The sequence below is a fragment of the Empidonax traillii genome, unplaced genomic scaffold (assembly GCF_003031625.1).
Source record: "Empidonax traillii isolate 1590-97213 ecotype Southwest subspecies unplaced genomic scaffold, ASM303162v1 scaffold125:size1524877, whole genome shotgun sequence".
In the NCBI taxonomy this organism is placed as follows: Eukaryota; Metazoa; Chordata; class Aves; order Passeriformes; family Tyrannidae; genus Empidonax; species Empidonax traillii.
Window position 1 is genome coordinate 1027544 of NW_020955318.1, and position 12335 is coordinate 1039878.

A 12335-nucleotide genomic window follows, 5' to 3' on the forward strand; every position below is an offset into this window, starting at 1 on the left:
TTCCCTTCCCTTCCCTTCCCTTCCCTTCCCTTCCCTCTTTTCTCCATATAGCAATGGCAAACAAGTTCCTCCACCATGATTTTTGCAGGGAGTGGTGCTGCTCACAGTCCAGTGCCAGCCCTGTGCTCACCACACAGGCTAAAAGTCTAAAACTGCTCGGTCCAGGATGGAACCCTTTGTAAGCACTGGACATCCACAACATTAACAGGCTGTGCCGGACAACACAACAGGTAGTAAATATCCAAAGCCATTGCACCTTCACAGCCATCCTGACAGCACTGCTGCTCCCTAAATCCTGCCCAGCTTGGCAGCACTGCTCATAGCACTACGGACAAAACCCTTAGGCAGGTACCAGGACATGCTGGACATCACACAGGGCTGGTGCACAGAGCACATGATACCACACCAAACTCAGTGCATGGAAGTTTTGGTGCCCTGCAGTCTCCAACTCCATACACCAACAAATGCTGGATGCTCCTGCTGTTGCCTGAGGACCCAGCGGCATAACTGGCTCCCAGAAATGAGCTGAAGAAGCAGATCAGGTGCCCAAAGGTCTTGGCTCTATTTCCTTCAGGCTGCTCCAGCCTCAGCCTTATGTAGAGAAAAGCAGTCACCTCCATCACCCACTCCTGAAGACATAAAAGCTTCCTTCTCTGGGTGTTGTTTTTATGGAGACTCATTCGATCAAATAACCCCTGGGGGCAGATCCAAGTGCAGGAGAAATAAAAAAGGCTACAGCTTGCTACAAAAGGACGCTGTCCTATACAGTGTTTTCTTCATCATGTTTAACTCTGTGCAGGACAAATCAAATGATGTTAAGTCAAACAGCAGGGTAATGCAGTAGGATGATGTCACTGCAAAACAAACCCACCAACCAACCAACCCTGAAGGTCATAGCATGGATGGAGCACTTGTGAGCAGAGTCTGTTATAAAGTCCACTGCAAAGCCCATAAGTAAAGCCAATTTTTTCCTATGTGGTCTAGAGAGCCTCGCAGAAGTTGTTTTGATGACTCTGTCTTGTATAGCCCAGGAAACTTTGTTCATAATCCAGGACATTGTTTGAAACTCAGGATACAAAAGATCCTGTAGAACTGGAACAAAAGCAGAGGTCTATTTTTTAAGCAGTGATTGTAACACAAGTGCATGGTCAGGTCACTGTGGCTTTTCTTCCCAGTAACTGCTGTCTGCTTTAAAGGCTGCTAAGCCCATTATTCGCACCTCTTTGTAACCAGAAAATTAAAACATAGGCAGTGGGTAACAACAGACTTTAATGATCCATCTGGTTAGTACTTAGTGACCATCTTTCAGACTGAGACTGAATGCCAAATCACCCTGGCAATTGCATTTCTTGTAGTTATCAGCCCTTCTCCTTTTTAAAATACATCTTTCTGATGGCAGCCCACAGCTACTATTTCCTTTTCATTCTCTGAAGTGCAGAGCACTACAAATACATCATTTAGCTTTGCTGCAGTCCTTTCTGTCCCTTTGATCATCTCCTTTACACCTTCTGCATTTCTGTTTCACTCTGTGTGTGCAGTACATCAAAAAAGAGCTTTGCAGCAAGTGGGTTTTTCCAGGGACAGAATCCCAGCTGGTGTAAAACAGCACAAACGCCACTGAAGTCAGCAACATTACCGCATTTAAGCTAGCTAAAATTCTGACCCTAATTCTTACTTCAAAATGCATTATTATTCAGCTGAAACTTTACCATTCTCTTGGAGCACTGACTGCTGGCTTGGAAATTTCCTTGCAGAAGTGTTAAACTCAGTTGCAGTTCACTACTTTCTGACTCAAGGAGTAAACGACGAACAATGCTCCTTTCTTCCTCCCATGTGTTGTGTCCCCTTAAAAATTGGTTTATGATGCTAAGAGATAGCTTTTCTAATAGTACCTAGACTGGACACTTTGCTTCCTGCATTTTACAGACTTAAACCATCCCCCTTTGCATGTGGCTAGTCTTAGCTGAACGTTTTTTGAATCTGTTTATAAAATCTGATTACAAAACTTTCAAATGCTTTAAACTCAAGCAATTTCACAATATTACCATGCTGCAAGTATGGATTTCCCCAGCTCAGATACTGCTAGAGAGTGAACTCGGGAAAAGCTGCAAAGGAGGCAGCATTAGGCTTGGGGTAATGGGCCATCCTGGCGCTCGGCCGGAGAGTTCAGCTTCCAGTGAACCCTGCATGGTGCCCAGGAGCACAGTAATCTGAACAACTCATAAATACCCTGAAGAAAAGAAATACCAGCTGATCTATTTCATAGAGTAGGAACTGATGCCCAGAGCTAAAGTAACACATTCAATATCCCAATATTCCAAGACAAAGTTAACTCTGTATTTCTACTCCCTGGCTAGAGATGGAAGTAGCTGACATTGCCTTAGCTCTACTCTGTCAGACAGAAAGAAAAAAAATTGGCTCTCAGATAACTGAGTATCTTGGGTCTGATGTAGTATATGACACCAGTAAGATTATCACATACAATTTTACCATTCCAGAAGCTGACAGTCCCATTCCTTACCCAGCTGGCAGGAGATGTAAACTGGGAAAAAGGATTTTCTTCCTATTTTCTTGCATTGAGAATTGTCCCAGATTAATAAGAGCTACTCTTTTCTCTCTACAGAAATCTCAGCCTGTTAAGTCGCTCTTGTGACAGCAGAATCCACGTTTCAGCTGCAGCAGTGGGAAGTGCTGTAGGCAGGGCGATGCCCCCGAGAGGAGAGCATTTCTCAGTTCATGGGATGATGAAACACCCGTGAACTCTCCGCGCTCCAGCCAGATTCTGAGCAACTTCTCTGCACCTCAGTCTGATGTTGCACTGCCTCGGTACTGCTCACTTCTCTCTTAGGAAAGAAATCACTGCTGTTCCAAAAGAAAAGAAGAAAAAAGGCCTCAGCAGAGAAGGTAACTTGGCAAGTAAAGCAGCAGACACTAACTAGCAATAAAACTTCAAAAAGAGGCCTCATTAGCATGTACCTCAGCACCTACAGTTTAAACTCATGTTTTAAAAACACAGAAACTTTTGTGTACATCTGTGTAGGACACTTTATGTTGCTCAAGCACCACTTTCGACTAAAGAAGAAATGAAAACGTAAACCAGCTCCACGACAACCCACACACAAGTGAGGAAACTGCCCAACTGTGCCTTAATAAAGCTCCTTCCTCTCCCCTCCCTGCCTGCTGAAGTTCACTTGTTTTAGATAAGTGCATGAAGTCACCAAAAGGCAAAATAATTTCAAAACTTCATGGCCTTCCTTTTTCCTTTTGTTTTTTTTTTTTTTTCTTTTGAAATGTCGGTGAAGACCGAGAGCCAGACTAACAAACTCACCAAGAAAGGATAAACACTTCACTCTGCCCAAAACAAAAATGCCTACAACTTTTCCCCCTCCCTTCCTCCCCGCCTCCCTCCCCTCCCATGGTTCTCCCGGTGACGCCTCCCCTGAGCCAGCGTTACCTAATTTCTTCACAAACACGCAGTTCCTATAAGCATCACCTTCAAGCAGCTCTGGCCGTCTGATCACACCTCGGTTTGGGGGAGCAGAGGCGAAGAGCTACTACCGAGGGGCTCTGCAAGGTAATCAACTTGTTGGATTTTCCTTTTTGCTTGTAATGCCTAACTAGTGGTTAAGTAGATGGACCAAGAAAAAAACTCCTGGCAAACTGTCTTGCTGGAATTCTTGGAGGAGAAAAGTCTCAGTACAAACTCAGAAACGGATTTAAGAACATTTTGGCTTGCTTGCTTCCTGCAGGGAAACAGAGGCAGTTTTTAAGATCAAGATCTAATGTAAACTAAAAAATTATTACTATTTCTTTTAGTCATTGCTGTAAGTTACATGTGTTTAAACACACATGCATTCTGATTTTAGTTTCGGTTCATCACATTAGACAGATCTGGCAAGCAGCAGTCCCCCGGGACCATGTTCCAGCTGTTTCACTCAGCTCCCCACTGGCTGCATGTCTTTCTCTCCAGCCATACACTGCAAAACATCCTGAATTCTTTGTACCTTCCTGTACCTTTTGCAGGCTCTGAATTGCCAAGATGCTTCTGATTCTTTCTCTGGTCACTGGGCTCGCCTTGTCTGCTTCTAGTGTCCTGACAGACAAGGAAGCTGATCCACGCCAAGAGTCACTGCATGAAATACAGAAACAAGTGAACGACCTCTGGCAGAATTTGCTCTATCCAGTAACACGTGGGAATGAGACTGATGGGATGATTTATGCCACTTGTGAAATGAAGCCCAGCTCCAAAATAGATGCCGACAAGCCACAGGTGACTGGACAAGTCTTATTCAGGCAGTATTACCCACATGGAAGATTGGAAGCCATTTTTCACTTGGATGGGTTTCCACTGGATAACAATCAATCCAGTAGAGCTATACATATCCACGAGCTTGGAGACCTCAGCAATGGCTGTGATTCTACAGGAGGACACTACAACCCTTTCAGAGTGAATCACCCCCGTCACCCAGGGGATTTTGGCAACTTTCTTCCTAAGGAAGGCAAAATCAGAAAATACAAAACAAATCTCTCTGCCACGATCTTTGGCCCATATTCCATCATGGGCAGATCTGTTGTGATCCACGAGCAGGAAGACGACATGGGCAAGGGCAATAATAAGGCCAGTTTGGAAAATGGAAATGCTGGGAAACGTCTGGCTTGCTGTGTGATCGGGATATGCAACAAGAACTTGTGGGAAGAGAAACTGCCTGAGGTTACAGACAAGAAGAAGAGAGGGCTCAACAAACGTACACAGAACCAGGCTTAAGTGAAGACCCAAAGCCAGCTACAGCCTGGGCAGCACAAGGTAACTCAGGCTGCACTGCTGCCCACTAAGGTATATGGCTAAAGGATTCCTGTTTCCATCTGCTTGCTTCTCTATGAAATGCAGATCACTTTGTAGAGCCTCCTTTCTGTAAGCCCATCAATAAAAACAGCATCAACTCAACACTGTGATGTGTTTTCTTGAAGACAAAAGATCCTACTTTATGCAGGGAACTGAATGCATGTAAGTAAGAGTGCTGATGGATATGGTGGATAGACTAAAGAGTCTGTGCTGAAAGGGGCTCTTAAGGGATACTAAAGGAGAAGAAGTTACTGAGTAAGAATTTGCCGCTCCTTAGTTGCTACTCAGTATTTAGCTGCAAACCCGAAAAGAAAAAAGGTCTTTATGCTTTCTCTGTGATGGGTGTTGTGTTGCAAGACCTTGGTAATGGACTTCCCCTAGAAATAAGGAAAAGTACACACATTTCTGTGTTGAACTCTAGGTCCATTATGTTATTCCAATTGTATAAGCCTCTAGTTTGTGCCTGTTAGTAACCGAGTTGTATACAAAAGACTTAATGCTGCTTAGACAATGACAAAGTTAGCAGATCAGAGAGAAATATTATTTTCAAAGCAAAAAAATACCAAGTGTGTTACTTCATACAAAAATGTGGGAAGTAAATCAGTCAGTTTAGGTTGGGAGAAGTGACAGTGAAGATTTGTCACATAACTTTCAGACTTAAAACTCTCAATAAGGCTTGATTTTTTTAATTTAACTCAGTAAGAATACTAAAACACCATTCCATGGCTATCAATCATCTGATACTGAGAAGAGAAAAGGAACCAAGCAGGTAGAACAAGCATATCAGGAAATGTTTTTATTAAAGATGACAAAACATATTAATACAGTTGAACCACGTTGTGCTGTTAATCCAGGCAGCAACAAAAGAAAGGTTTGCAAATAAATTAAACTGCATAATTTAGAAAGTAAACTACAAAACAGAAGCTGGTAAACAAAATGCTATCTTTTAGAAATGTAGCAGACTTTCAACTTAATCGCAGTTAAGATTTTGAAATACATTCCTGAGCTCAGAGGGATTAAAGAAATTCCACTGTCTTTATTATACAAATTCCCATATGCTTAAAAATAGTCTCACTTACAAAAGCAGCAGCATTCTAAAAGAATGCTTCTTAATCTGTTATTTTCACACACTTATTTTACAAATTCAGTGAACATTGTTTTTCCAATAACCACAACATGATACTTTCAAATGAAATCCTTCTCACACATAATGCATGAATTCACTTTTAGATGAGACGACCTCCTTAAAATCGGTTTGTGAAATGTACCTTCTCCATATCCCTGCCACGACACTCCCTTCCCACTTTGCCTCCCCAAAGCCCAACACCAAAAAGGCTTATATGTCTGGTTGTGATTTCTTCATTTTTAAAGAACTAGAAAAAGGTAACACAGGTCTGAAAAAAAAACCCCAAAGCTAAACAAACAAAACCACTCCCCCCAAACCTAAGGTATGTTCATCCACAACAAAACACTAATTAGATTTACTGGGGAAAAAAATCCCCATTGTTCTAATAGCACAACGATGTCAATTAAAGCAATATCTGAGGAAGTTACTGGCAAGAATATTTAATTATCTAGAGCAGCAACAGTGTCTCACTTTTACAAGTGTCCTGGCTTTGAAGTCATGTTCCTGGGAGGAGGCTAAAAACGTAGCTGATACACATTTGCTAGGGCAGGAAGGAGAGGGGCAGTATTGCAGCAGTGACATCGCATTGAAAATGAGGTTTTCAGAGATCTAGGCATCTTACTGGAATGTAGTGATTGCAAAGATAAAAGTGGCAGCCAGAGAGAGAATGGTGTGAGGACAATTACAGAGATGTCCTAATTGTTGGGTTGTTACATCACTATGCTCTCACAGAAAAGACATAGTGGAAAGAGTCAACGAATGAGGCACTAAAAAGCCACTAAAAGTGTTGGTCTAGCACTGCCTCTACCTGCTCAAAGTTTTACACCAACCCTTCAGTAACTAATAGCATTAACTGGCTGTTAAGGGACCGGGAGCAAAATGCTCATTCACCATCTCTGGGTCAGGAAAGACACAGGACAGGGAACCAGTAAAATATTTCTGAGCTCAACTACGTGAAATCTTATTCTTATTTGCTTGCCTCAGTTCTGGCTGCATTGATATTTAGCTCCGTGCAGTATCAGACTGTGAAAGATGGAAAAGAACACATCTTGAATAAAATGCTACTTAACGTGACATTCAGACACTAAAGGAAAAAATCCTGCCACCTTCTCTTGGAGATTTCAGTTTCTACAGCTATTTCTCTTCTGACTGTCACACAAATGAGTCAATAATGCAGTCAGTAACAATTACTGGAAACAGCCCAACAGTCTTTCAAATACTTAAACTCCTCTTGTGTTTTTTTTCAGGTAATCAAGAACTTAAACGGTGATGAGGATAATAAAAACTTTTTACTGCTTCATGTCCTTAATATACCTAAATATACAGGTAGCTTTTGTTCCTTAGGGCTGCTGCTTAACATCAGTGGAATGTTGCAATGTCCAATAATCTTTAAAGAGAAAGTAAACATACTGGAGGAGCACTGGGAGTATGGCTTTATATCCTGCAGACAGATACTGAAAGGGTTACACGAATGCACCTGCTAAGGAAAACACATGAGAACAGAGACAAGCCACATTTTTCACCTTCCCACTATCACCCCTTACACTGATATGTAATAATTTACATACAGCTTTTCTTCTGCTGAATACAAACTGTTCATGGACTCTGACACCTTGATTATGGCAACACCTGCTAGCTCATCTTCCACATACAGAAGAGTTTGTCAGTACTGCTAATATAAACTCTCCTTATTCAGTAGCTGGCAAGTGGGCTGTAAAAATTTGCAGCTGGCAGTTATTTGTCAAAGAAGTACTCAATCTGGGAGGGATCTTCCTTTTTATTAGTAGTATTTTATTAAATTTGGTTTAATTCTCTCTGATTGGTTTCAAGTTCTAGGAATGAGAAATGAACATTTACAGACAATTAGGTCCCAAGCCAGCAGAAAAATTGCCTTGACGGCTGCTGGCCCATAGAAGCTCCACAGCTGCCGAGAGTATTCCTTGTGCTACAAACAGGAGAGGAAGGACCTGCCTCCCCTTCTCCAGCAGCTGCTAATTCCAATGTTAAGTATTCCCTCGTTGCTGCCTTCCTAGAAGCACAGTGGCACAGTTCCAGCATCAGGATTGAGCTAGGGAATGACACAGCAGCCTCCCTTTTCCCCAGTTATTATAGGAATGTTTTCCTATGACTAAACATCTTCAAAAGAAGAAGTTTAAGAAAGTGGCAACAATGCAAATAATCCTTCTACCATACCATAGACTGGTGAAACGAGGAGGAAAGGAAGAGTTATCCTTAATTCCAAATCATAAGAAAATAAAAAAAGAGACAGATTCCTTTAGAAAGGAGAACACAGATGGAGTTGGCTGAAATCTACCACCTGTTTACTCAGCTCGAGGGCTGTTCCAGCTCCTTTAAGTTGAGGAATGCAATTCCAGGAACTGAGAGAGCCAAGCAGGTGGACAGGGCATCACTGGTTCTCCTCTTGCTGTTTTCCTTGCTTTGGAACAGCAGTGCTGTTTCACTCAGTAAGACTTCTGGCTTCTCTGATGATATTTTCTTCAGAGCTTCATTAAATTGGGTTCTCAGTATCTGGTGAAATAACTCCATTTTCATGAGATGAGCTGGGAAAGGGAAGGAAAAATTTTGTACAGTTGTCAAAACATAAAGGTATAAAGGTTTATAATGAGACAGCTATATACATGCAGGGATGGCTTTCAGAAACTTCCTGTAAGGGAACAGGGATCTTATTCTAAGGATGTACTTACAGTCACTGTACGTAAAGAGAACCAGAGCGCAGTCTGAGAAAGAAGCAAAACCTTGCAGCCTTTAAATGCTTCTCAATTTATCACCCTTGAGAGACATTTCTAAACATAAAATACAGTCCAGCACTAGGACCATACATGTTACAGGAGCCCAGTGATAACATGATAAATGATTATCCTTGGCCTCTTTGCTACACTAATGTAAATTACATCAATCTATGTAGAAACTTCAAATCATTACAAAACCCCAACAGGATTAAATCTCATCACTAATTCTTTCCCTTGGGTAATTTACAGTTTTGGTACACTACAACCAAAAGTAACAGAAAGACATCTTTTTTAAACAAATATTAACAGTTCAATGTAAAATAATCAACCCCACGGCACACTGTTTCACTGATCATATTTGCAACAGCACAGACTGCAAAGGGATTACAGTGAGATGCTCGAGGGCCTGGATTTCGTACCTCAAGCCAAACTGTTATCCAAATATTCACAGTTTTCAGCAGCATCAGATGGTTTCTTGTTTTCAGATTCAGAGAGCTCCTCAAAGCTGTTATTTGTGTCTGCAGTTGTAACACTGAGCCCTCCGTGCCTTCCAGGGTCTTCAGTATGCACCACATCCATGGAGCTGCTATTTTGATCCCCTCTTTCATTTGGAATTTCACAGTTGCTCTCTGAGGTTTCGTCATTGTCTTTCAGGGCCTCAGTTTCGCCTGTTTGTTCATTCTCAGAGGTTGAGGGGTCTGTGGGGTCAGATGGGTCAGGGCTGGAAAGTGGGAACTCTCCCTCTGATGAACCATTAAGGTCTGCTCCAGCTACCATGTTCTGCTCCCCTGCAGAAATGCCTGATCTTTTCCCTTCCAGTTCTGCAACTGTCAGTTTAATTATCTGACTTCCAAGCTTGTTTATTTCTTCTTTCTCAGAAGGTAGCTGGGGCAATGAAGGATAAAAATGTTTATTTTTGTTTCTGTTATTTAAATTTGTTCCCTCTGGAGCCATAGAATCACTTGCAACAGCACAAGTTTCATCACATTCTCCCTTCTGTTCTGCTGAAAGAGAAATGGAACAGTGAAATGCTTGAGTCAGACGCAGGTGTTTTTATGTATCTGTTCTGAAGAGCATCACCACCAATGCCAGACCACAGAGATGTTTACTTCAGTAAGGAATTTTTAAGAGTTCTTCCCTATCCAATCCCAGGCCCATTTCTTAAATGATAAGAAATCAACACTAAGTTTCTTGCTGGATCTGGCCCTGTTTTGGAGCCTGTTTTTCCTCAACACCAACAACTCTTAAGAGTCAGTCAATACAATACTGTAGAAGAGCAGGGTCATGCAAACTTTTTCAAAGGAATATCAACTCCAAGGAAGGCACTTAGCTACAGAAATTTTTGGCACAGATTACAGTTAATCCCCACATCACTACTGCTTTCAGGGGTTAACACAAGCTCCATTTATTTGAAGATTTTCACAGGCTTTCATCCAATAATGAAGTTTTGTTATTGGTCCCGCAATGTTTCTCCTAACATAAAAGATTATTTTGATTAGGGTAACAGCATAAAACAAAGCAGCAGTGGAAGAATTTTAAATATACCACTACACCAAAAGGCAAACACAGAACAAAATGTCAGAACAGAGAAAACAGCAATGTGTAAACAAACAGCTTTGTGAAAGAGGAAGTGTTTGTCCTCATACCATTAGACGACAAAGGACCTCATTGAAAATAAGCTTGCAAAGTGAAGTAACAGAAATTAGGAAAGGCCAGAAGTATGGCTTCACTGACAGCTTAAAATGACTCTTGCCACGCAGATGCATTACATTTCAGTATGTCAGCAATTACTCTGTTTCTCTCACGGGAATCCTGCCTCACCAGGGCACAGGACAGTCCTGCTGCAGGGAGGACCAGCCTACTGTCTCTATCAGACCTGCCTCATTTATAATTTGGGAGCTACCCAGTGAGTGAGACAAGGGTTGCCATGAAGGGAACAGACGCTCTTACTACCATTAGGATGCAATGCTGAAGACCTGGAATTTAAGTCTGTGGGAAAGGCAGGGATAAATTAACTTTCAAAAGGTGATCACCCACTGGATCTAATCCTCATTATCTGAGCAGTCAGCTGGAAACCTCGGAGCTGGATGTGCAGGACTGCTCTGCTCAAGTTGTGTATCAAACTGCTCAAATAAGAGCCAAAATGTATGTACCTTAAACTGGCACTTGAAATTAGCAGGGGCTCTACCTTATTCTTTGCATGCCTCAGTTTCTTCCCTCTTACAGTAGGATAACACCAACCTATCACCTTGCTGCAATTTGCTGATGACAAATTGTTTCAGAGCACTAAATCACCAGAGGAAAGTTCATAGAAAAACAGTACTGTTGCCTTCAGGAACACTTGAAACGGCACCCAGGGACAATGCAATCAAAAATGGAGCAGAAAAAACCCATGAATAGCTGTTCATTAGCAGCTGTGATACTCAAGTACAATCTGCCCCATGACACTCTGCATCAGAAAAAGGGATTCTTTAATTCATATGACTGCACGATGTCATTATGGAATTTCACACAGGAAGTACACAGTTTCTCCTACAGACATCCACCATCTAGATTAACTGAAACAATGATAAGTACAGACTAAAGGAAGCTTTGATGAGACCAGGGTAAGTGGATAGATCGGATAAAAAAAGCCCTCTGATTACCTGCAGATCTAGCTAGGGCAACCCTTAATGCATCATAGGAAGTTCTGATAAAGATAGCATGTTTGTGCAAAAGCTAAAAACGTTTCTTGGAGTTAACAGGCACCAACTATCAGTGGTACTGTCTAAAAGATCATTTCTGACCAATGTGACTTCAGGCCTAATACTTAAAGATACATAAGAATTTCATTGCTATTCTGATTATGAACTGTTTTCACTCAACTGATCATTCAATAATAGGAAAATAAAAGTGGTTTTGTTTTCATTTCAGTAATACTTTAAACCAAGAGCATACTTGCTTGGCAAATGAAGGCAGATAAACACATTCCTATATTCTTCCCAGCTGCCAAGCTGCCCCAGATTTTGGAGGTACATGGTATAGATGAAAAATTGCAATATGCACCAAGCTCTTAAAGCTCAGCAGCAGTCATTCTCTATGCAGAGTGGTACAAAAGGCACCAGTGCATCACTCCCATGTAGATGCTGAATGCAGAAGAGCTGTGTGACTCCAAGCACAGGGACATGCCCTGCAGCCAAAACCACACTGCTTCCTTTCCAGGCTTTGAAGGGAAGATAGCAGCCCAAACCTCCTTCAGGAGAAGGATCTGGAGTAGCAGAACAGGTTACTGTTGCTCCAGCTACTTCTAGAAGCTATGGCTTTCCCCCCATGGCTGGTAGTATATATGTGCTCATCTATGTCACAGAAACATTGGCCCAGTTTAATTATCACAGAAGCAAGTTTTGTCTGAGTTCTCAGTGCAGGTTCTCAGTTACACTGAGACACAGGCAAGGGAGAAACCAAGCTGTTTGGACAGGCAGAACAGGAATTTATTAACCTACTCCAGTTTAGTGACAGAATTTCTGTGATCGGCCTTGTTGATTGACTCTTGTTATGCTCATGGGACGGAGAGGAGGAAAGAAGGTGATGAGCTACTGGGATTCTTCCTGTGACTGCCACAGGTCTTAATCCTTGC

At 41.9% G+C, this 12335-nt stretch overlaps 2 protein-coding genes across 4 annotated transcripts in view; one reads left to right on the forward strand and one right to left on the reverse strand.

The window, feature by feature from the left end:
• The first annotated feature begins 3425 nt into the window (after positions 1–3425).
• On the forward strand, positions 3426–4945 carry SOD3 (superoxide dismutase 3). The gene is made up of 2 exons (XM_027883378.1): positions 3426–3574; positions 4024–4945. The coding sequence occupies exon 2, from the start codon at positions 4040–4042 to the stop codon at positions 4763–4765; it is 726 nt and encodes a 241-aa protein (XP_027739179.1). The 5' UTR covers positions 3426–3574; positions 4024–4039; the 3' UTR covers positions 4766–4945.
• A 679-nt stretch (positions 4946–5624) lies between these two features.
• The window catches only part of CCDC149 (coiled-coil domain containing 149), a 50890-nt gene continuing 44179 nt past the window's right edge, over positions 5625–12335 (reverse strand). For 2 of the 3 annotated variants that reach the window (XM_027883354.1, XM_027883357.1), the window contains 2 exons: positions 9139–9723; positions 5625–8530 (listed from right to left, as the gene is read on the reverse strand). In XM_027883354.1, coding sequence (XP_027739155.1) covers positions 9140–9723 — 584 coding nt within the window. In that variant the 3' untranslated portion in view covers positions 5625–8530; position 9139. The remainder of the gene's footprint in view (positions 8531–9138; positions 9724–12335) is intronic. The other variant, XM_027883356.1, reaches the window with a different exon arrangement.

What these genes read in the sequence shown, in the direction of transcription:
- SOD3 (XM_027883378.1), top strand. Translation starts at nt 4,040, where the DNA reads ATGCTTCTGATTCTTTCTCTGGTCACTGGGCTCGCCTTGTCTGCTTCT.